At 43.6% G+C, this 26,434-nt stretch overlaps 1 protein-coding gene across 2 annotated transcripts in view; it reads right to left on the bottom strand.

Moving 5' to 3' along the window:
* The window catches only part of ralgps2 (Ral GEF with PH domain and SH3 binding motif 2), a 105,894-nt gene that overhangs the window by 64,125 nt on the left and 15,335 nt on the right, over positions 1-26,434 (bottom strand). For both annotated transcript variants that reach the window (XM_080771188.1, XM_080771189.1), the window contains exons 2-5: positions 13,914-14,011; positions 11,040-11,167; positions 9,567-9,674; positions 5,333-5,383 (exon numbers count right to left, since the gene is read on the bottom strand). In XM_080771188.1, the coding sequence (XP_080627314.1) occupies positions 5,333-5,383; positions 9,567-9,674; positions 11,040-11,096 (216 nt within the window). In that variant the 5' untranslated portion in view covers positions 11,097-11,167; positions 13,914-14,011. The remainder of the gene's footprint in view (positions 1-5,332; positions 5,384-9,566; positions 9,675-11,039; positions 11,168-13,913; positions 14,012-26,434) is intronic.

The raw sequence follows: 26,434 nt of genomic DNA, 5'->3' as shown, positions 1-26,434 counted from the left end.
TGCCTTGTAAATTTAGATGAAAGAAAGCGGCTTGGGTTCCGTGTTTTTGGGCAACTCTACAGGTCTCCACTTCTCCTCTCCGACCCTCTATGAATCTGCTCCCTCTTTTAATGCCTTTACATTTTCCAGACCGGCAGCCAACGTCCTTGTAAGAGATTCAGCAGGAGACGGGGTGACGGGGGTACATTATATGTTGCTCTGTGCCACGGGTCACTGCGTTAAGACCAAATAAATAACTGCTACAGCGATCATCCATCTTACCTGTAGTCCGAAAGGAACACCGGATATGACAAATCGCAACGGGCTCTCTGCTCAACAGATCGCTGTCAAGATTATCTCCATCATACCACTTCCCCTGGTTCCCCTCCACCCCCAAGAGGAGGCCAAATTGGGGGGAGGCAGAAAAAGAGGGGAGAGTGAGTCAGCTATTCTTTATGCCCTGAGGGAGTTTATGGGCTTACTGCAGCTCCTCTTGCTTTCAGAATCACAGTATTCATTTCCCCATAAATGTGATTCTAGATGGGAAGGGAGAGAATACAGATACCGTCGTAAAAATTGACTGTCATTCCTCACCGGAGAACTTGGGCAGATTCCCTACATTCACTTTTACGATCACTGGACATTGGACAATAACTCCATCGAGTCCATTCAACCACTCCCCAGTACCGTCTGTCTTCCGATTACGTACGCTCAGAGAAGGGGCAAGAGAACAGAAGGATTAATAAGAGTCCACAATGCTTCTTGCCCAGAGGAGCTCCCTTCAACTTTATAAACACCCGCCAAACTAAGAGGAAAGGAAACTAGAAAATCTTCCTCCTGATTGTCCACAAGGAAGGCAGCGGCAGCGGCTGTCCACCTCATGAACAGCTCTCAGCGGGTAAATGGAGACCCAATTGGTCTCCGATTCCAACTCTGATGTTTTTGATTTCCCCCCCTGGACCCGGGGAAATAATAATACTTCAGATTTATACAGCACTATTTCTAAGTACTCAAAGATGCTTTACATGGCAGGGGGGGGGGGGGGGGGGGACCTTATTATTATTAGGTAAAAGAATAAATCATGGGAGTTTCCACTGCTGTCAGCCACCCGCATATATTCACACTGAGAGACTTCCCTGTCCATCTGCAGTCCCGTCTGCCCCCATGTGTTCTTTTATCATTGGAGTGACAGTGAACTATCTCTCCTGCCCGGAGGGGTTTGGCCAGAACATTCAGGCTGCCGTCCATCCATCTGCTCCATGTCTGTGCTGGAACACTTCACTTAATGAGATCCTCCGTCCAAGTACAAGTGCAATCATGCCCGGGGGAAATCACTGGGTCTCACGCCAGACTTCACAGACATGCACAGATGCATGTAAAGAAGCATGTGGAGTTGCGAGTAACCTTGTTGTCACAGAGACAACGCAAAATGATGAAATAGTTGTACTTCATGGAGACAAGAAAAACAAATACAATCTTCGGGTCAGATCATAACTACTTTAGGTTGTTTCAACATCCAAAAAAAGTTAGTGGGGTTGTTAAAAAAATAAGTTACAGCAGCTTTGGGAGCATAACAAAATACCAATACCAGTAAAAGCAACTGAAAACATACTGTAAGAGCCTGCTGATTCAGAAACTTTTATTTAAGCCCTGCAGATGACAACATCTCCATTATACACTAATGCGATTGAAAGGCGGGCTTAGCTGGTTAAAGTCCGTTGGAATGACATTCATGAAGCATGCAGTAAAATAAAATTCTACCACAGCGACCGCAGACAAGGAGTACTTGGCAGTGATCCGTTGGAAAATCTGATCATGGGTTTGTCCGTTGTTATTATACAAAATGTCAAAATATGTCACTTTATGAGCATCTGGTATGTCAGACGTAGGCAAATGTATGGGGCTCTAATTGAGATGTGTGACCCAGGGGCTGACCTGTTCTCATCCATATTACAGTAACACCACCTCTGAATTACAGAACATCACATCATGGAAAATTATTTGCCTTCTATGTTTTCCCCTCAACTGAAACCAATATGGTGCCAATACCAAATATTTTTCCATGATGATATGTCAATTTTACTAATGAGCCCCAAAAAAACAATTGCTGGCCTTTCACTTACTGGCAAGCCCAGCTTCTTGGGGACATTCTCGGTGGGTTTGTGTGTACATTACACCAAATGAAACAGAGCTTTGTTTAAAGTTATGGTTGTCAACTACAGTCCTGGGGGCCCTGGAGACCGTACTGCTGGTTTTCATCCTAGCTGTCTAATGAGCGACTTGAGTTGGAGCCCCAGGTGAATGTCATTAACTGCCTGGTAGATTAGAAATGTAGGATTACTTCTGTGGGTCCCTCCCGCGCAGGACCCACGTTGAGAATCTCTGGTTTAAAACGATAATAACGACAAAAGGGGCTCCATGTTACCATACCAGTCAAACATCCAGACGTGCGTTTCAATATTTACACACACACACACACACACACACGTGTTTTTCCCATACTGTGTGCAGGAGGGGGGGGGGGGGGGTGCTGGTAGCTGACAGCAGTGGAAAACTCCCATTGAGGTCAGTTCAGTCAGAGGTTTGGAGCTTTTTTTCAGTGAGACAAAAGCACAGTGAGAACAGGAAGAGCCCCTCCGTCCATGCCAGGACTCAGAAACCCGCTGGGTCATGCTGCAGCCATGCACATACTGCTCTCTCTCTCTCTCTCTCTCTCTCTCTCTCCCTCCCTCTCCCTCTCATCCTCTGAACCGCAGCCTCCGTGCCCTTGTCAGCCACCCCCTCACACGTACAGTACATGGACCAATGGGTGCTCTAATCCGGTGGTTTCTCACAGTGGGTGCCCTGAGTCCCAGGGGTGCCACAGAATACTTTGATAATATTTGTAATTTATCTAAATCACTGTCTTAGACCCTCCATACTTAAAGGACCACTTCACCACTTTTCAACCTATCTTCATATAAAATAGCATGTTTTTTTCTACTCAGTCTGTCATAGGAGGGCTGTGGGCAGTTTAGAAACCGTCTTCCAGTGACATCATCATTAGGCATATAATTTTTTAAACAAGATTTTTTTACAAAAAAATGTCATTATCGTGAGAACGATGGCTTCCAATTTCGCATTGAAACTTTTCAGGACTAGAAAGCCTGCAGTTTTTATTAGCTTGTATTCCCCATCGATGATGTCACTGGAAGACGGTTTCTGAACTGCCCACAGCCCTCCTATGAGACAAGATAGGTTGAAAAGTGGTGAAATGGTCTTTTAATAAAAATAACTGACCCAATTTGAACTATAGCCTACTTCCTTTTCAATCTACACAGCTTGTAGATCTGTTGTTTTTGGTGAATGTTCCCCCCAGAATAGGAATGCTGAGGTTCAATGGTTCAAATGTCAATAACGCTATGATCAATCTGTCCTATAAGGAATGGAAGTTTTCCTCCTGACATACTGTGTCTTTAGGGGGAAAGATTTACATATTCACTTACTGAAATATTCCATAAATGTAAGGTGCTACACAATAACAATTCAATGGTGCCATCGATGAAAAAGTAATTTACAGGGGTGACCGGAGCCAAAAAGGTTTGCGAAACACTGCCCTAAGACCACCAACACACCTTCTGCTGTCATCTTCTCACTGTCTTGCAACACACGCCCGCCCCCCCCCCCCTCACCACCGAGTATATGCATCTCACTCACTTTCCATCTTTTAATCGTCTCGAAAACCACATCTCTGCCTTGCCCTCTCATCTCCTTATACGACGCGTCGCTCCATCTCTAAAGTCTAAACCATTCCATCGTTCTTCCCAGAATGCTACATTAGGTCTCAAATGAAGTGTGAGATCATGGCGTGGCTCAGAAAGCCCAGCTTGGTACAGTCAAGTCAAGACAGTGATTCTACAGCCAGTCAAACAGGGGGAAAAAAGAAAAGAAAAACAGAACGCGGCCCTGTGTAAACATTTATAAATCCCTCTGGGACGTCTACCATGTCTCTATGCTGTGGACGGAGCCCAGGCAGTTTCATGGAAGCACCAAACAGAAGTGATTAAGTGATTTGATCGGCGTTTTCTTTTCCATTACTCTCATGCAACAAACATTTTATAAGGCATTGTAAACGTCAATTTAAAGCACTCGGAAGGCACGCCGGTCCGGGTCATTGTTGTTTAAAACTGAATAACTAATTGGTTCTGGGCAACATCTGAGGACAGGCCACGCCAGAGAGTAAGAACACTTAATGGTAGCTAATAAGTGATAAGTGGCAGTGTTGCAGTGTTTACAGACGGCAGGGGCTGAGCGAGCTTGTTGCTGTGCATCACCACCACCACATCATCGCGCTGTGGTCGCCGTAGCGCTGCTTTTATAAGCCCACGGTGGCCAACCCTAAACACAGGTTCCCCATGACTGCTGTCAGAGGCTGCTTAACAGACCGGAAGAGACAGTACATGAACTTTCACTGGAGCCAGTGACAAGCCGGTGAGTGTGAGAAGCACAAATGCATGAGAGATTGCATGCACGTGCACGTGTGTGTGTGTGTGTGTGTGTGTGTGTGTGTGTGTGTGTGTGTGTGTGTGTGAGAGAGAGAGAAAGACTGTATATATTTCATGAATGGGTTTGTTCAGTCGTAACTTGAAATGAAAATAATAAAACGCTTTAAAGGAAGAACCACAAAGTGTAATGACTTCTGCAGAGCTGGGGTGAAAGTACATGGCGATGATGGCGGAGACAGTTATATAATAACCAGCCCACCTCCCAGCTTCCCCAAACAAAGAAAAATAGAACCGTTGCCAGGTGACTTGACAACCATACTTGGTTTCTCATACTATCAGCAAAAATTACATGTCAATCACTCTGCACCTTAATCTCATAACGCACCGATACGCTTCTTGCACCAACATAACGGTACATACCAGTAAATGTTAAATGGTATATGCGTTTTATCGAAAGTGCTTTACATAGATTGTGCATTACATTGGTGCCTTGCATGGATTCTTCCGCCTTTGGTGTATGCATTACATTCATACACCAAAGGCGGAGGAAACCATGCAAGGCACCAACCTACACATCAGGGGCAATTAGGTGTTCAGAGTCTTGTTCAAGGACATTTCGACACCATCTCTGGGAGAACTGGGAAAGTTGCTGCTCTACGGGCCACTCTACTCCTGAGTCCCCGTACCAGCTGCTACAGTATGCTCATCCACCTTATTTCTAATACAATTGTGTTTATAATGGATAGCATGTGAATACATTTTCTGATTCCCCCCCCCACTGTCCCCGACCCCTCTACTTGCATTCCCTTCCTGGACATTTCACCCACTGTATGCCGCACACACGCACACACGCATCTGTGTCTGCTCACCTCGGGCTGAATGGCTTTGAACACAGGAAGATCCATGAGAGTGATCTGGCCCTGTGGGAGACAAAACACAACATCTGTTATAGGACCACTGTTCAGGTTGGGTCACATTGACTATTCACTCTTCAGCATTCATCACCGTGCCCAAAATAGCCATAAAACCCATCACATTATGTGGGACAGGATCTCCCAGACAATTAGGTTCAACAAGATGAAGGTCGGTTGGGATCATGTGGATAAAAATGTTCAAAGTGTCCATTCAGAGGAGCGGTGGCAATTTGAGAAGGTCACTGTGCCTTCTCATTGGGCTCTGTTGGCGTTACTGATACTAATGAAGGGCTGAAGGCTCTGTTCCATTCTGGTCAAAGTCAGGGTGCTGCTATTGTGCATGTTGGCTCACGGGAAACACTCTGCTACACCAGTGGGTCTCCAAGTGTCCTTGAGTGGGTTCCAAATGGCCCAGTAAGTTTTTTTTAAATAGCTATCTGCTATTTTCAGAGCCCTAGCACAACCAAACATAAAAGTACTTGTCTTTGAGGTCACATTCTCACCTAATACTTCAGTAGACTCGAATGCGTATGAGCGGGGAAATTGGGATTCTTGCATATTTAATTGGCTGTGGTTTGCCTTCACACTGTCATTCGCAGCAATTGGAAACGCAGCAGGGGGGACCTTTATCAATGTGTTCCATTTATACACTAGCCTACACAGTGAAATCTATGGTGATAAAATTACACTCATAACGTGCATGTGTCGTGCCGTCTGGGACCCCCTCTCTCTCTCTTTCTCTCTACGCACACAGCCGCCACACACTGTTCTTTTGGGCATGGAGGCACAGCGCTGCATGAGCACACTGATATACAGACAGACAGAATATTCTGTAGGCTATAATAGGCTACACTGCAGTGTTTTTATGTGTTTTCTTAAGCAATTGATTAATGTACATGTCCTCATTTCGATCAGGGCTTCAGTCTCCTCATTCGACCACGTCTATCCACAGTAACGGGACATCTTTGCGCTGCGTAAAATATGCCTTCTCCAACTCTCCGTCTCCTCACCCGCCACATTGTTTGCTTCATTTCCTTTATTTACTGCGGATTGCATTCACACCTGCACCGAATCGTAGTCAAGTGCGATTGGAAGCGAAGCGAAACCCCCGTTTTTGGGCGGAGTAAAATGCGGTTCTTTGCTGCGCATTAGGATTCGAATGAGCCTTCACACCTGCCAAACGAAGCGCACTTTCTGAAAATGCGCAGCAGGATTTGTTTTAATCGCAGCAAAGCTCTCTGGTGAGAATGTGACCTTAGTTCTACTGGATCCTTTCTCACTAGTCCCCCCCCCCCCCCCCCTATTTTCAAATGCTTCTGTCATACAGTCTGGAGCAACGGAAGCTCCAGACTTCAGCAAGCGATGAAGCGGAATTGAAAGCCTCCTCTCCACTTCCGTTTCGTCTTTACACAGTAGCGCAAATTCATCCCAATATAAATAGAAATCATCTAAGCATATATAACGTTATGCTTAGCAGAAATGAAAAAAAAGGTGTAGTTCCAGATTCTATATAGTATTTGGAGAATGTGGAATACTTGTCTGGCTACACGAGACTAGTCCCTCTTTAACATTTTAGGCGAAAATGACAATATCGAGTTAGTTGTCATAGCTTAGTTTTTATGTAGTTTCTGTCCGTAAAAAAGGGTGGTCGACGAAAAATGTTTTGTCATGGATTTAGCTGACGAAATTAGCACTACACTGCTGCTGGTCACCTTTACAATAGATGACTCATCTAAAGTGTATCTTGTTCCACCAGGTGGGGAGCAGAGCAGACAGAGCATCTCTGTTATGTGGAGGGGACAGTGTTTCCCAAACACTGGGTCGGGACCCATTTGTGGTGGGTCGCGGACACATTGTTAATTATGGCTGGGTCACCATATTTTTTGGTTTGTTTCCTAAATTAGTTTCATTATTAAGGGACCAAGAAGACACGCAGTGACTTTGGTCACTTCTTGTATTTGTGTTTTTTTTTCTTCTTCCGCCAAAAATAGCTGTTCTGACTGAACCGTGCAGTCGCTTTTTACGAAACTCTGTAATCTGGTAGAGGGCCATGCCAAACGGTGACCATGTGAAGCCCATGACCATTGGCCAAATGGTGGCGCTATAGCACTGAAAATGCAAACTTTGAACGTGCATATCTCATGAACCGTTTGACCGTTGGCAATGACACTTTGATACACATATTTGTCTCCTCATGGCGAACAACTTTCGTATTTTGACTTTTGACCTCTGACCTTTAGATTACCCACCATTTTGAATTATATGAAAACCATTTAAAATCTATCTCCTCCCAGAATCTTTGATCAAAATGTACAAAAACGTCTACACTTGAACTTTGGACTTAAACGAACAAAAAATCGTAACAGATTTCTTTTAAGTGAAAAAATGAAGTTTTTATGAGCCAATGAAAGTTTCTGTTTTGTGAAACCTCTCATGCAACTAATACGTCTTCCAAATACGGTTGGCAGCTAATACCTATACTGCATGATGTTATTGTATAGAATGAGTCAACTGACAGTGTCTGCTTAGCTCAGTCGGTAGAGCTCTCACCTTTGGACCACAGGGTCACTGGTTCAAATCCGGGTAGCGACTACTCAGCCTGTGATTCTTATTTGTGCATATCTATCTCTCCCTCTCTCTCTGTCTCTCTCTCTCTCTCTCTCTCTCTCTCTCTCTCTCTCTCTCTCGGACATGACATCACAATAATAGAGATACTAGTAACTGTAATAAGTGTATTAGTGCAATAGTGTAATAAGTGTAATAGTAGTGTAATAGTGTAATAAGTGTAATAGTGTAATAAGTCTATTCTGTCTTCTCTCTCTCTCTCCACCCCTCCCTCCCTCTCTCTCTCTCTCTCTCTCTCTCTATCTGTCTCTCCACCCCCCCTCTCTCTCTCTCCCTCTCTCTCTCTATCTCTCTCTCCACCCCCCCCTCTCTCTCTCTCTCTGTGTCTTTCTCTCTCTCTCCACCCCCTCTCTCTCTCTCTTTCTCTCTCCCTCTCGCTCTCTTTCTCTCTCTCTCTTTATCTCTCTCTCTCCACCCCCCCTCTCCCTCTCTCTCTCTGTCTCTTTCTCTCTCTCTCCACCCTCCTCTCTCTCTCCCTCTCCTTGGTCCCGCCTTATCGCTGCTCGCAGCTATATTTATTATTATTATTATTTCAAAACATTTTCAAAAAACATCCCCCAAAGAAGCTAAAGTTTTCATGTATTAAACCAAAATTCAATGATTTTTGTTTTCAGTAACTTTCAGTAACCATAATTTAGAAGAAAAGTAGTAGTGAAAATAGTTGTGAGCTTGTAGATCTGCTATTTTCACTAGTTTGGGTCCTGTGAAGACTAATTTCTGTTTTGGGTCATGGGCTAAAAGGTTTGGGAACCACTGCTCCAGTGAGTCTCCAAACAGGTGGTGAGGTAACAAAGTGGAGAGACAGTGCTCTCTTGTGGACAAAGTAGGCGGTGCAGCAGGGGTTGAAATCAATGAGATGTTTGCAGCCCATCGATTAGAATCCGTTAACTATAGAATAAGATACTTTCGCTAGAGTCCTTAAAGCTAAAATCCTGTGTGTCAGCACTACTCCCAGTAATAAATAAATTATATATATATATATATATATATATATAATTTATTTATTACCGGGAGTAGTCCTTCAACAGTAATGTGACTCCTGTTTGAGTGCCATCATGGAAAGTTAGCACAGAGCCAGCTGGAGGATATGCGTCTGCCATGGCACTGCCCAAGTGCCATCAATTATTACTGATCTAAACTCTAACCAGGCTTTCTGCCCTGTCATGCCTTCATCTAGCCTCCGTTTCCTACCCGCCGGTACGCGTTACACATCTCACTTTCGGTGACTGAGAGGGTTCACATTTCAAAACAAGAATCGTGTTTACGCTGTCCAAAGACGGGCGTATATATCGTCCAAAACTGCTTTTCAGGATTCGAATTCAAAAGTAGCAAATCGACACATTCAAAACGCATCGTTTTGCGGCACATTTCTAGCTTGCAGATGTGCTACTTTCGTGCAACGCTGTAGTGTGATCAAGTAGAGTGTTCATTTGCGAGAAAGAAATTATAATAAAAAAGTTAAAATATGGGGATAAGAGGTTTCTACCGGACAGAGACAAATTATACTCTTTTTCTATTTATCTCTCTGGCTAAACATTCTCTCTCTCTCTCGTTCAGAACTTACTGCATATTCTTCTGGGGTGACCTTCTGGACATCAAACACTACGGCGTCAAAACTCTTCTTCAGCTCTGAAGATCCTTTATCACTCAGAGACTCTGAGCTGCTGCTCTTCTGGAGGAAAGGAAGGAACACACAAAAGTTAAGACCACCAGGTCTAACATAAATACTGGCTGAAAGAGTTACACATTGAAGAGGATTTACGAAGTTATAACATTACATGTGTGTTGTGTGTAGTCCTGTCACAATTATTACATGCCTAATTATTTGAGATAATCACAATTATTTTGCATTATTTTCATAATAGTTTCCATGTTGCAAAATTGACACATTTTTACAAAAGTAGCAGACATAGCAGATCTACAAGCTCAGACCGTGTCTGGATGCGACGTGTAAGCTTGTAGATATGCAGCTATTACCAGTTTAAAACAATTATAGTAAAAACAAGTATAAATCATTTTTTATAAATCATACAGTATCTGCCGTGTGGAACTTTTGATTACAAAGCCTAAAAAAATGCATCTATATGTATGCATGTATGTATTGGATTAAAATGGGTGAGGTTTAAAAAAGGCAATTGCACTGGCCTAAAAATGGGTCCTTAAAAACTGCTTAAACATTCTGAGATTAGTGTTCGGTTTATTGGCCACCAGATATGGCATACCTTGTAAAATCCACGCCTATGTATGTATTTAAAAGGTGTTTTTTTTATTATAAAATCCCAGCCTACATCAACATGCCTATTGACTGGGGACTATGCAAGGCAGAGGCATCCACCCCCCTGAGTCCAAGTTAGACTAGACCGCATGCCTAAACCATGGTCCGAAACCATCTTCTAAAACATGGGTTTTCAACAGGTGGTCCGTGGACCACTGGTGGTCCGTGAAGGTGTTGCATGTGGTCCCTGACCATGCATTTAGTAATGTAGGAAAGTGAAGATTCGTATTTGAATTTATTGTATTGACCACAAGTTGAGAAACAATGCAGTAAATGATCTGGTGACAAATTATGTCGATGTCATCAGTTACTGGGATGTCTACTCTGAACTTCCACAGAAAAGTGAGTTAGAATCTCAAGGGAAACTATTCCGGATTGCCTGGTTGAGTCACCATTATAAAGAAATGTGCCCATAATCAACCGCAAGTGTCCGCTTACTCATAGTAAGTTACAATGAACAGCAACATGAGTTTAATATGGAAGGTTAATTTCTTTCCCCCACACCACGACGGTATCCCCCCTCCCAACACAACAATGGTCCCCAGGTTAATTCTCAGTCAAGGTGGTGGTCCCTGGTTCATAATCAGTTGAAAACCCCTGTTCTAAAACACAATGGTAAAATGGATACTTGGTAAAAAATGGACATTAATAAAACAACCTAAAACCATAAAAGAGTAAAAGTTCACAGCAAGCCTGGATACCATTGTTTTATTGAACAAAAAAGTTGAAGTGCAAGTAAAATGTCATGACTGCATCTCTCACCTCAGAGCATACAGCGGGGTTGGTGATGATTGTTTGGCCATTAGTGAGGTCCATCATTCCCGCACCATCTAGCTCTAGTGCAGGACACCACTCATCATCCTCAGCTACAGCAAAGCCCGCCCAGCCCTCTGTGGACCCACGCACACACACAATTAAAAGTTAAGGCAAGAGTTGCAATACATCAGACCGCAGGGCTAAATCTGATGCATTTCTCAAATACAAGCATTAGGATAGACTGTCCACAGCCCACTGATCAGATCAGATTTTGTGCTTAACAAAAACATCAGCGCACACACACACACACACACACACACACACACACAACACACACACACACACACGGCAGCAGCACCTCCAAGTGGTGGAAAACAGCTCATCTGGTATGTGAATTGTGAGCAGCTTCCAACTCGGTTATTTCATGGATTCAATGTGATGGTCATTCTTCAAGAGGCGATGCCAGTGAAATCACCTCGCTCATGTGTGTTCCAGTAAGCCTATGCCTGGCATATGCACGGACATTCAGACAACATGGCGTCTTCTCCCAACAGCACGCGGTTGGGAAGACGGCACAGAAGGGGCTTAGCACTCTGTTAAGCGGGGATCTCATGTGAAGTGGATTCGGGGAAAGTAGTTGTCAGTGCAAGCCATATCACAGAGGAGATTATGCTTGGACTCACAAGAAGAAAGCTTTACTGGCAGTGTGCAGACCGTGCACCTCTCTATTCCAGGCTAAATCGACTGAGAGAAAGAAACTGGCGCTTATTTTTGGGCACTTTCTACATTTTACCAGCAGCAAAATACTTAATACAATAGGGCTTCCAAATGTCTTTAGATGGCAAGATTGTCTATCCTTCCAGCCGTATATAATCAGCCATATCAAAACAAAAAAAATGACAGAAGTGCCAGGTGAATTGTATAATCAATTAGCCCTCACAAGCCAGTTACCCTGCCGTAATTGGTTACAGGTCAATCTGTTAAATCTATTCTCCTGACCTATTCTGAACATTCAGCATGAATAATGCAGGTTAATGATCAATCCAAAGTCAAATGTAAGACCTTTTAAGACGGCTGGTGCTGGATTTGTATTAGAAATGCATTTAAAAATATAAGATCTGAACATTTTGAAATACTATTTTAAGAGTTTCTCCAGAGCTTCCCCTGCGATATGGATGAATGTAGCAGACTGGAGAACTAAAATAGCCACTTCCTCCACCCTTGTTGAACCTGGTGTGCATCATGGAGATAACATTTGAAGCCAGAGTTCCAATCCTCTCATTCCGACATCATCAAGGTTTTAGACATAAACCTAGCATCAGTTGTGGGGGAAAAGATCACAGAAAATAGCTGACTAGCATGGCACCGACTACAATGCAACGCATTGTGAGCTTGTAGATTGTCTATTTTTAAATCAGCAGAGATGAAGGTCGAAAACAGAAAAGTCACTAATAGAGTCCGGGCAACCAAGTATAGGGTTTAAGTGGTTAAATCATTCAATATATTCCTGTCCAGGGAGGGATGGACTGGTGTCTTTCCTCCATTGTTTATTGTTTCTTTGAACCCTTTGTTCTTTCTCTAAAAGTATCAGAGTGACGCAAATGGGAAAGAAGGAGCTGCTTAGACCTCTGACCGCCAGCAAGACTTGCCTTGTGTACCATGCAAGTAGGTCTCTGTGTGTGTGTGTGTGTGTGTGTGTGTGCGCGCGCTATTGGCTGGCTCAAGGTTGTAGCTTAAATGGCCTATGCTTGCAGAGCCATTAGGCACAACCTTTTAGATTCTGCCAAGCCAACGGTAAACACCACTACATCATGTCAGCCTCTCTCCTCTGGAAGCGGCGGTGTTTGATGGTAGTATGATTACACAGGAAGCTGTCCCCAGTCTGTATGTCTTCAATAGAGTCTGTCTCACACAACTGTAATTAGCCCTGTGGTCTAATACCTAGGTACATGTCTTGTTCTATTTATATAAACAGTGAACAGAGCAGTAATACCACTTGGAGACGTTGGAAGCATGTACGTACACAGAGTTTTCACTCTGGGAAGCTTTTGCTTGAAACTAAGTGCCAGTGCCAGCTTTCAGTGAAGACTGCATTCACTCAATTACTGGCTGGCTAGTATGTAGTTTGTCTTTGTTTGTGGGATTTGCTTGGCGAGAATAATGATTACATAACACAAATGTCTAAAATCAACCAATAATTCAGCCAGAGAGGCTTTAGAAATGTCACTTAATTTATGATGGTGGTTTTGCCCCTACACTCTCACAGAGCACATCTGTAGCCAGGCAACTTTACTGAGGCTGCAACACAACACCAACACAACAGCTACACTCCCCCCGTCGTCCAGGGCCAAGCAGACTGAATAGAATAGACCAGACTGCTGGCCTGCTCGCTTTGCCTAAAAAAATGGCAACTAAAAAATACGGGGAAGCAGCTTTTTGCTTCTACGGGCCGTCAGCATGGAACAAGCTCCCACTGTACCTTCGTCAGGCAGCCTCTGTAGACATTTTTAAAGCTCAGCTCAAGACCCACTTCTACAACATTGCTTTTAATTGATCTTTAATTTCTTTTTGTTATTCATGTCCTCACTGTATTGCATTACTGCTTGTTTTTTAATGTCGTTGCCTTGCTTTTCTTTTATTCTCCATTGTTCTGTAAAGCACTTTGAGCTGCATTTCATGTCATGAAAGGTGCTATACAAATAAAGTTTTATTATTATTACATTGGGATTTTAAGAAAATATTGCTGTCAGATGAAAAGGCTGTACTACTTACCAGTTAGATGTCAGATGAAAAGGCTGTACTACTTACCAGTTAGATGTCAGATGAAAAGGCTGTACTACTTACCAGTTAGATGTCAGATGAAAAGGCTGTACTACTTACCAGTTAGATGTCAGATGAGCATAGTGCTGGAGTTCTGGCCCCTCTGTGTAGCTCCAGTCAGTACCGTGTGGATTTTCTTCCCCTCCGACTCCTGAATGCTGTTGGACAGAGAAGATTAAAAAGATTGAGAAAGAGAATGGGAGAGAGAGGGGGATTCATCTGCGCACAAAGAAAATATACACAGCCATATGAAACAAATTTACAGGCAACAAACAAATTACTGCAATTCTGAGAGCAGAAGTGGAGGAACTTCTAAAAACAAATCCCTTTTTCCCCTTGCCACGCAGGGTAAACACAGAGGCCGCTGCTCTCTGGCGTGTGTACCATCTTCTGTCCCGCATTTAGTTTATGACACAATGAATTAAGTCTACAGGATACAGTTTGGCTGATGCAAGCTATACATTAGGCAAATCCCCCAAATAATATTCACACACACACACACACACACACAGGAGAGTTCTAGACTGCGAAAATAAGTATAACCGTAAGCCTAAAGCACTCACTCACTCTACTTGAACATTACTAGCAGTTGGCATAATTTGTGAGGGTGTATAATTGCATTAGGCTCTGTCTTTAGACTGTATGGATCAAAGCTTCTTGATGCTGTTTTCCAGACATCACGAGGAGTAGATGGAAGAGAGGCGGGTCTTTGTTAATTATAACGCAAGTGTGGGGATAAAAATGGAAAGGACTGCATTTCTGTGCAATTATTTTGCCCTCTATTGACTTCATATAGGCGGGTGTCTTTCTTACATTAGCCACTAGGTGTCTCAGTGCTCTCAGGAATGAACCGATTCTGGAGCGGATTGCAGATAGAGATGCAGTATGATGGCAGACAGACAGACAGTCGTTGGCCACTGTGCATGATGGTGCATCCACTGCCATTTATCTATTCTACACATCTATGCCTTGGTGATCATCAGCACGTTGATCAGTGATGTAAAGCTGGGAACATTCCAATCACTGACAGTAAGTGCCCAGGCATGGATTCAATCTTGGCCTAGATATGCATGAACACCCTTTCACCAAAGTGACACATGACCAAAGTGACAATCATCATCATCATATTCATCATCGCCATCATCACAGGGATTTGTTAACAAGCAAAACGGGCACTAAAGGCAATTTTTTTTTGTCATGGCTGTGGTGCAAATTAATCTGCGCTTGAAAATCCCCAAACTCAAATACGAGGGCAGCCAAGGCTGCCTTTTCGAGCCAGAGGCCAAGTTCACCATCTGTAGTCTGTGCCACTGTCACACAGCAGTCAATGAGTGATGACTGGAGTGAATGAGGGGACTATAGCCGGAGCAGTGACTGTAAATACCGCTCTGGCTGTCTGTCGCCTGTTGCTACTTGCCTGCTGTCAGTCACTCTGCTCCCTTTTCCAAGGTGAGCGACTCATCAGCAATGATGACCTCATTCATCCGGTTTGTTTCTCCAGAACTCTCAATGACATGCAGAGATGTACCGATACCATTTTCACCTTCCAGATACCGATTCCCAATTTCCGATCCGCATAACGAGCGTATCGGTCGATACCGAGTAGTACCAATCCGATACCAGTGTATAATTAAAAAGAAATCTAGGACAGTGGGTACTACTACTTCCAGGCACTCTCAGGTTTCCTTGTTGTCCAAATTGATCCTTATAAACACTATAAACGCAGAGTGTACAAATGGAACCAAATGGACTCTGCAGGTCCATTTCATTGAGTTATGGGGGTCCTTGAAATATATATATATTTTAAAAGTGAACCACTGATTTAGGAATACAAATAAATTCTATTAATAATTGTTAAAGTGCAGCTACACAAGTTAGTAAAATAATAATATGTAAATGACATATCAATGCAATGTGAATGATGTGGTATCGGAATGATTGACGGGCAGAGTGGCACACTTGCCGATACCAATTACAGCATTTCATTTTACACAGTATAGGCAGCTTTTCCGAGATTCCGACACTGGTGTCGGTACAACTCTGATAACATGCACATGCTACAATATTGGCTTATAAGATAACATAATATTGTGCAACTGTATTACAAATTAGAGCAGCAGTCAGGTCAAACTGCAGAAAATTCCTGTCCTCAGATTTGGTTTCCAGTTTCCACTAAAGTCCAGTTCAAACCAGCCTGCTCTCCCCCACCTCACCCCAAGACATATCCCCCTCTGTCTCTCTGACCCTGGCTCCCCCACCTCACCCCAATACATACCCCCCTGTCTCTCTGACCCTGGCTCCCCGAGCCCCGTGTTGGAGATGACATAATACCACGTGTTGACAATGCCACAGGCACCCTTTTCCCTCCCCCTCAGCGCCTTTTCTGTTTTCATCGGTTATGACACAGGCAGAAGAAACAGGCAGGTTACGGCGCTTTAGGTCTAAAGGAACGTTTACAGAAGAGCTAAAGGAATATTATGTGAGTGAGAGGTGATGACCGACTTGTGTGCATGTTGGGGGGGGGGGGGGGTATAAGAAGTGTGTGGCGAGTGATGCGAGGTACAGATTGAAGCCGACGAGTTGGAGCTTGCACTGGGGTTGGGGCTGTATGTGACTCATCCTATATTGCACAGTAAAGCCTGATTTATACTGTGTGTGTGTGTGTGTGTGTGTGTGTGTGTGTGTGTGTGTGTGTGTGTGTGTGTGTGTGTGTGTGTGCAGCACTGTCCCATGATGTTCCTGTCCTCAGCAGCCCTGAATGTAGCCCTTCCCAATTACACCCATCCTGTCCCTCTTTGGCTGCCTTAGCTTTCTTCCTTATCACGCTGCCCTCAACATCATCAGCTCACAAACATCATTTCCTTACCCAGAACACCTCGACTTCAAAGCGCCACCGTAGATAAATGGGTCTCCATTGTTCAAGGCACACAAACGGGACATTGCCCAGAAGCTAAAACCTGTCAAACAGTAGTTGCTTAGTGTAAGACACAAGGCCTGCAGGGAGGAAAGACCCAAACCGTTCCAACGTTAGGCCTAATCCGTCTTAATCTCATTTACTTTTCCATGCGTACACATCTTTATTCACGCCTCAGTCTCTGTCCCAACAAGTGGAGCAAGTCACCATATGCACACGAGTCGCACACCACATAACAGGGACCCAATGTTTACGAGGACCCTGCCCCTCCCCAAGATTCAGTGTATCGTCAAGTAAAACAAACAATGTTTGCTATACAGTGGTGTGTTCAAATGTTTTCATGTCAAGGATCCCCAGAATTATGTATTTGGCTGCTGACCCTTATATATATATATATATATATATATATATATATATATATATATACACAAAATATGTGGTGCCAGGGACCCTCCCAGAAGGAAAGATTTTAGTTGAAAATGTTGGCTTAAAGATTTGCACAAATATAGCAGATCTACAAGCTCATAGGGCAGCACAGAGTGACGCTCTCTGAGCTTGTATATCTGCTATTATTGAATAGCCAAACTGCCAAAGTTTAAAATAATAAAAATGATTAAATGATTAATAATTAAAATGACAGATGCTTTCCTCGTTCTAATGGGTTAACTGAGGGCACCAGCAATTTGATCAGATGTGTGATATTTTTGTTGTGATTCAGATAACTTGCAATTTGTACTTTGTACCTTATACGATCACATTATACCTCATGATCTAAATCAGTTGTACCTTATACGATCACATTATACCTCATGATCTAAATCAGTTGTACCTTATACGATCACATTATACCTCATGATCTAAATCAGTGGTTCCTTACGTCTGACAAAAGCCGACAAACACACATACTTGTGTTTTTCAGACATGACGGGAATAGACGCATACTTCTCGGACCACAAATAGCAAAAAAATTGCTGAGCTGCAAACTGAATGTATGAAATGTCTGAATGACAAGTTGGGCTGATATCACATAAATAACACGTAGGCATATGAAAGCAAGTTATGATTTTGTGCAACACTGCAACATGTTTAACATTTTGGATGACCAGAAAGACGAGACGACCGCTGTGATCTTTGGAACACCCCAATGGGAAGATCGGACCACAGGTTGGAAACCACTTGCCTAAATGACCAATTACAAAAAAAAGAAAAAAGGAATAGGATAGATTAATCGATTATGAAAATAATTAGTTGCCAACTTGCCACCATAAACAGATCCCAGACAAAGTCTAGTTTCCATGCAAAGGTCAAAATCTCTGAGAGTGTACGAGGATAATGGATCGGTCATGTAAGAAGTTTCACTGTCACATGCAGTGTTGTGTGAGTAAATGAACACTGAATCACCAACTTTAACACTAATCTCTCAGCACAACACAGTGCAGTGTTGTGTGAATTGTGCTTTTCACTCCTAAAATGTATAAAACGAATACATGTGAAAAAATATATTTTGTAAAGGCATGTCATATGAAATTGGTAGGATATTTCCAAGTGTGCAAGCAATTAAAAACAATGTTGCAACTTGCAAGTTAGATGCTTACGCCATTTAAACAGTGTTTTTCATGAGCGCATACATGGGAGGATTTGGGCTGTCTGTGCTGTATTATTTCCATGACGGGATGTTGGAGAGTATAGTGCAGTGTCCCAACATGGGTAGCCTACTGTAGCCTAATCTACAGCAGTACATTAGGAGTTACGGTATGTGCAATCTCCTCCCCGTTTAATAAACCTGATGCGTCGCTCGAATGCCAAATGTACCGTGCCAGCGCAAGTGGGAACCAAGATAGGTGTAGGCTAACCCAGCCAGCCCACCACCACCAGTGCCAGTGAGTGCCACATGAGGCTACGGTTTTGGCTGCACATTCATTTAATTGACAGTTGACAGCCCAGCCACTGCAGCGACTAGCGACTGAGAGTCAATCTAAAATAGACTGTCGAAAGTGCATGGTCAGTTGGTCACGGACCACGGTGTCACGGACGGACCACAGTGATAGAGACAGACAGGACAGGAGGGAGGGTGCCAGATTGATTTCAGCCGTCACATTTATCACTGCTAGGAATTAAATTAAGGTAGGATCAGCTGCTTGCGATCACTTTATAAATGCCGTGGCGACGTGGGTGTACTACAAAACCTACGCTCGAATTTGGGGCAGATTTGACACTGAATTGATAAATGAGGGCCTTTAAATCTAGGCTGACATGTTTATTGTTTACCTGCTATTTTACATTTCAGGCACTCTTACTGAGCTTAGTGCTCGTTACACATTCACAATGTGAAAGGAAAACAATGTAATTAGCCTATTTTCTGTAAACAAACACAACTTTTGGAGTTGGAGGTTGTCAAATTATTTGACAACCTCCATCTCAGACATCTTTTAACATAATGTCCCTCTTTCTTCCTCGTCCCATTCCACTCAGATCATGCTGTGCCTGAGAGGGCACCAGTTCTTCTCATTCTCCCTCACAAAATGGATCCCTGGCCAATTAATACAGTGTTATCTGAAAAAACTAAAGCAGAAAAGAAATGGGGAAGAAATGAAGAAGAAAGAGCAAGAGGCAGACATGGGACAGTGCTTTCAAAAAGAAGAAGAAAGAGGATTTCTCTGTGTGTCATGTGGACATGCATGCATTCATTGTGTGTTCCCCAGCAACTTTCTTTAACCCATTTTGGGTGGGAACCCCTTTGTGTTTTAAACATTATGTTATAGCAGATCTATAGCTCATAGCGCGCCACCGAGTGGCGCACTACGAGCTTGTAGGTCTGCTATTTTTGAAAAATCTTTAAAATGTGGCGCAAATCATTGAATATATATTTCAGAGCGAACATTTTTAACTACAATATTTGCTTCTGGGGGGTCCCTGCCCTGGAACTACATATTTTGAGATGGGGTCCGTGGCCCAAGAGAGATAATTCTGGGGGTCCTTGACATGAAAAAGGTTGAGCACCACTGACATAGAAACATGGGTTTTTCAGAAAAATCTTAAGATTTAGAAGCCTTTTTTTTTATCGACCTCAGTCCAAAATAGGTTAAATACTTGAAACCCCGGCATCCATATTCTGGTGAATTGCCTATTTTTGATGTTGGTTTGGTGTAGAGTAGACGGGGGGGGGGGGGGGGGGGGGGAAGCAGACCAAGTTGAGAGACGAGCCAATTGGGTCCAGTTTACGAAGTCTAGAGAGGGTTAATGCCTCATGCATTTGTAAAACATGCTGCAGATGCACCAGAGAGAGTCAAGCAGTCAAAGTGGGTCAGTGTGCTGAGCAGAGTGGGGAGGAGGGATATGACACCCATTAAGCTAGGCTCGCTTTATCTTTTATAAAGCACAAACGCACAAAATCACAGCCTAATTATACACTGCACATGTACGTGCACACACACACACACAGCCACACGCACATACCCTCTCCACTGTCAGCGCTGCCTGCAAGGCCTACCGGGTCAATGCTGTATTATTTAATTTATTTTATAATAACATTTATTTGCATTATATTGCCTACATATCAGATTAGGAGCCAAACATTGTCACCTGAATGTTACGAGATATTATGCCACTGGGCAGTATCTGTATTTTTACGATTCTGGTTTTGGTATGGAAACAAGTCAACTCTATAATAAACCTGGAGCATGTCCCCCTTCAACCATTTCAATACATGTCCTGATATATTAACACCCAACTAAGGAGGGCCATATGAAGCCTAATTAATGCTCTGTGGCATGGCAGCGTTGCTCGTCAAAAATAACAGATTTTCAAGCCACAACGCAGCATAGCAACGTCAGCGTGAACCTCAGTTTTATTTGACGAACCACAGAGCATAAATTAAGCATGTGTTCATTCACTCCTCGGCATTAGTGTAGGTGTACAGTGATCTCCAGCTATGCTCCCCTCCGGCTGCTAACCTTGGCTAGCCTAGGATACATCATTTGCAATCTGGTCAGCGATGTGTGTCACAGATGGGAACCAAGTTGAGACATAATCCTGACTCTGGCCTCCAGGGGACGACACTATTGATCCGGAGTAAGAGAGGGGCCGATCACACACACTCTCTAATGATGACCTGTACACCGTACACACGGTCACAGCATGTGGTTGCACGGCTGTCACTGACAGCAGGTCGATACTTGCGGCTGTCACCCAGCAGGTCGAACAGTACACACAAACAAGCTGTGTGTGTGACTGTGTCTGTGTGTGTGTCTGTGTGTGTGTCTGTGTGTGTGTGTGTGTGTGTGTGTGTGTGTGTAACAGAGGCTGAACCAACAGCATGACTGACCCAACAGCCTCTTCACACCATCACTTAACATGCCGCCGATGTTCAGACGTGCTTATGGAGGTCAGAGACTGGAAACAGACCTTCCATGGGTATGGTGGAACAATGTACTATACATGTGGGGGGCAGAGGACTAGTTAGGTCTCATTTACACTGGCAGCCAAATCTAGCCTGAATCACATCTGTGTCACTTCAAGATAGTCCGATTTGCTTAAATAAGTCTAAATGCAGACAGGTCACATGGAGGAATCCGATTTTTTCAAATGTGACTTGAGTCACATTCAGAGGTGGTTTCAAATCAGATTTAAATCCGATCTGAGGAGATCTGTCTGTCTGAATGCAACGACCAGATGAAGTGACCCAAGTCACTATCCAAATTGCAGCGCAACCCGAGTGCTACTGACTTGATGGCATTACAGAGCGCGAGTATTTTCATTTAAGTAAACAAAAGAGAGAGAAAACAAACGAGAGCAGAAGAAAAAAGCGAGAGGACAGAAAAGAGAAAACAATAGTGCAACATACGTTTGTTTTATAGGAATAATCATTATAATAATCAGTATGTCAGCACTACAGCGGACAGATGGTGAAATCTGTACCAAAGTGCTGATGTCACTCGCTCATCCCCTGGTCCAGGGTCGCAGAAGTTTCATTTTAAAATAGTCTCATAAGACAAAACTGTATAAGATAAACGAACTGTATCTGCGATATTAATGTCAGGGAGGTGTCTCTGTATTGTTACAACAATCAGTCATATTTGATACAGTCCGTTTCTAGAGAAAATGTTACTAATTCGGCGGCAGAAACATTAGCGTTTTCTCGCCGTCAGTTGATTCTTTATATCCATACGAGTCAAACCACTGGGATCATTTGTTTGGAACACAGTTCTTATTTGACGCGATATGAAAAAGTTATTGGAATTCAGAAGGGGGAGGGGTTAAATGCAAACCGGGTAGGATGTGAAATTACGTCAAACTTTGGCGCTCCTTTCACTTTGGGGGATGCCTCCGTACAAACTAAACTTCTCAAAATGCACAGAAACAAGGCCGTTTATGAGGACATTTCTCGCGGAATGGTAGAGAATGGCTACACACTGTCCTATCTGCAATGTCAGATTGTTGTTGCGGTAACCAAAGCAGATATGTCGACGCAGGGCGGCTTTGAGTTGTTAAAATGAACACACAGATCGGATCTGATCACTTGAAAACGGTAGTGTGACTGGTCGGGCAAAAAGATCATATTTGAGAAGGAAAAAAATCTGATCGGATTGACTTGATGTGACTGGTCTAAATCGGGCCCTAGTTGTATGTAGTGCATGGTCATGGTGAGCAGCAAAAGAAGAAGTCTCATACACTCATACTTGGATGTTGTTCATGTTTTCCTGCATTATTTTTACATTCGCACAAATTCCTATCAATGTTTGCCCACACATAGCAGGACAAGAAAGTCTGTTGCCGTTATTCTGTGTTTGATAAAGTATTAAGACTTGGAGGAATTCAGTGGTTTGACAAGGTGGCTCACAACGCTGCCCTTGTTGCTTAGTGACAGCAGTTCCTTCCAAACCAAATGGACCATCTGTTGATTCCATTTGTACACTCCGACTTAAATGAACACTGAGCATTTTACTGTGTATATGCACTATTAAACCCAGAGCAATTTTGTAGATACAAATTGATAGAAAACAACACACTACAGACAACACTTCAGTGCCCACTGAAGGGACAGCCGTATTCTGCCCATCTGACCAATCAAGCAACTGGTTCATGAATATTTAAAATGCTGAGGTGTAATTGGCAGCGTGAGAGGGCCTACCGGTGAGCAGAGATCCCGGGGTGTTGTGCTTCTCTAAAGTAGACTCTCTAGACTTACAGAACAGATTGTGGGGCCTGCAGACAATTGATCGGGAGAGCGAACATTGATTGAAACCTGATAATTCATTCCGACTGGGTATTCATTCCCAAGCTCGTTTAAGTCTGTGGGGCAGAGGAGCATCAGTGTGTGAAGCCCAAGTCTCAGGTAACAGCATTTCAGCCTCCATCTGTGCTGCAGAAGCATCTCCCTCTTACGGCCGGCCATGCTACATTTGATTAAATGAGAATCCTTTTTCATTATCCAATAAACTGACTGGTTGACACCAAGGACTTGCAGGAGAATAATGGATTCAGCAGCAACCAAATTCAGATAAAGATTCACCTCATCCATCCGTCTGTCTGTCTGTCTGTCCACCTACTTTTCCACGATATTATATGGTCATATTGAGCCACAATAACCATGCAGTCCTAGTAAATAGTCTGTGCAAATGTGTGTATGTGTGAGAGAGAGAAGGGGGGGGGGGGTCGTCAGTACTCTGCTCAGGTGTCAGGACACTCAGTGTATGATGATCATGATCGAAACAAGCGCACGCCAGCCTAGTGCCTACAAGCCCTTGTATGTACTGACAAATCCTACAAAACACTGTGGACTCACTGGACTGTTGGTGAAATTCCACTTGTTCTAATCAGTGTCTCGGCACGGCAGCAGCTCTGACCTTGAGTGTGAATTTGCTTTTTTTAGACACTCTCTCTCCCCCCTCACACACACACACACACACACACACACACACACACTATCTCTCCGTCCCTTGCTACTCTCGGGTTGATAATTAGAGCTCAGGCTGTGCATACAGTCTGTTCGGCCCTGTGCTCGGTCCCCTCCTCTTCTCCCTCACATAACTCCTCTTACTGCCATCGTTTCCCCTCCCTCCATCCTGTCCTCTCCTGGCACAATCCCCAGCGATACAGCCGCACTCAACATGTACAGACCCTCTAAGACCTAGATAGCAGCGCATCTAGCCAACACCTCCCAATATATAGTAGGCCCATCTAGGCGCCTAGCACAAGAACCGGCACTTACAACTTAACCACTTGCAACCCACTCTGTCCCCCATTTTGCTAAAATAACCAATCTACAAGTTCACACCGTGAGCACGTGTTTGAGTTTGTAGAAGAGTTATTTTCGCTATTAAAATGTATATGTCTTTTATAATAGGGCAAAAGTAGTTTAACGACACAATCCAAACAACCTGATCTGGGAACAATGTGCTTGGATAGAATGTACCAGAGAGAAGAGGCAGTGCCAAGCTGGTGAGTGGTGGCATGTGGCATGGTCCTAGAGCAGCAGGCTGTCACGTGCAGACATTGCATGGTGCCTGCCGTCTGTGTTTGTATGTGGTGTGTGTCTGTGTGTGCGTGCGCATGTGTCTATGTCCATGTCACTGTGTTTAGTGGCCCCAGTTTGATTTGTGGCCCACGGGGGGAGGTGGGCAGGCAGCCCAGAGCGTGTGTCAAACTCTCCTGCTGAAAGCTGAAGGACCGCTGGTGACAGACGAGTACGAAATAAGGCAAGGAGGAAGGAAGGAAAGAGCAGGGTGGGGGTGGGGGGAATGAAGGAAGGAGGGGGGGGATGACGGGGCAGAGGAAGTGCGGGGTGTTTGGCAGCAGTGGCGTAGTGTGTGTCTGTGGCCATTCCGTCTGCTCACACGGAAATGGCAGGGTAACAAAGGGCCAGGAACAGAGCGGTCAGCTGTAGCCGTCGTGTTCAGAGGAAGCAGATACGATCTATATCTTCCTCTATGAGTCTCAAGAGAGGACAGACGGGCCTCAGACTGATGGCTGTTCAAATCAAACTCAGTGACGCCGACTGAAGCTACCGCAAGGTGACACTGTATGTAAGGCAGCCAATGGAAAAGTCCATCTGTTTGTGTGTGTGTGTGTGTGTGTGTGTGTGTGTGTGTGTGTGTGTGTGTGTGTGTGTGTCTGATTATGTATAAATTCACGTGACCACTAGCATCTGACTGCGAGTATGACCCATTGACAAAAGAAAATTGCAAACAACAAGATTAAAATGACACTTCTAGTCAGTTCAACTGGATCACTGCAGGATTCACATTCAATACTCAATATGCAATATGGCGATCATATTCCCACTTGGTGTTGGGCCAACCCCTCCACCAGAGGCCTAATGTCTCAGGCCAAGACCATCTCTGTCTGAGTAGTAGTCTACACATGGCTGCCAGAAAAATAATAAAAGAAGAAATATTGCATATATTACAAGTGTCATCTATGGCCATTGGCCTGGTAGTAGGTTTCTCCCCCCCCCCCCCCCCCCCCCCACACACACACACACACACACCTTTCAGTCTGGAGACAAAAATCTAATATCACAATTTAGGGAATTTTCTTTTTCTTCAAGTTGAGCTTCACTTCTGTTTGCTACCACAACATTAAGATACTGTCAAGATAAATTCATATTTAAAGGACAATACCATTGTTATTTCATGTTTAACCCACTGACAACATTGTTCAGCCCTACAAAGAACCTAAGAGACTAAACAAGGAAGGAGAAAAGTGCCAAGCTTCCATAATGAGGCTAAAGTCTGCCAACCAAGTTCAGATTCATTACACACCGAAACAATAAAAGACAAATAGACAGGAAACAACTTGAATACAGGACCGCGTCAAGGTTTAGGCCGTTATTCTGTTCTACGCACAATGAACTCACACACTTGGAAAATCAACCTAAAGAAAATAAATTCATATTCATACAGCCTCCTCCAGAGTCCAGACACCACGCAGCACTGAGCATTTGACCATTCTATTCCAGAGCAAAAGACAGAGTAATGGAAGCAGAGGAACAGTGTTATGGAATGCACTTTGAGCTAATTCACCGGCGCGATCCCTGCATGACGGCACTCATGTGGTTAAGTGCCGTCATGTTATCTGATGTTTGGGTCACAGCAGATTAGTTTCATATTGACTGAGCAACAAAACAAGCTTCTACAAACGCAGCCTCATGAGCTCGAGTCATATGGAGTCAGTCAGGGGGGTCAAAGTTCACCCCACTGAACCCTGAGCCAAAGCAGAAGTGGCATGGGATTAAGTTGTCCTGACCAAAACAGAGTTGTTTTTTTGTGTCATTTTGTGAGTAATCCAAAAGATCCTAAATTAATATTGGAAAGATGTTATTTTGTTCAAGTGGTGTCTGACACCTTGTGACCTTTAGCCAGTATATCTTGGGTTATGTAGTCAGGCCATCCTTGGTGTTAAACTAATTTGATGCAAATCCTATCTCTAAAGTTGAAAGCAAGTTTACGTTTTCCGGTTTCACAGTACAGCATATTTAGCATTTTTGCTTAAACTGAATCAGGGATAAATAAATATGCATAATATATTTGTTTAATCATCTCACCCAAAAGCTTTATTGTTCTAGCTCGTTAACACTACACTTTTCAACACTACAACAAGCGATTACACCATTTTAAAGTGGATTTTCATGACAAGCAACTCAGTGGTCGATGCACTGGCTGTTCAA

Source organism: Protomyctophum bolini (genome assembly GCF_963924005.1).
Source record: "Protomyctophum bolini genome assembly, chromosome: 8".
In the NCBI taxonomy this organism is placed as follows: domain Eukaryota; kingdom Metazoa; phylum Chordata; class Actinopteri; order Myctophiformes; family Myctophidae; genus Protomyctophum; species Protomyctophum bolini.
Note: the sequence above shows the minus strand (reverse complement) of the source record. Positions and strands in the feature narration are given on the sequence as shown.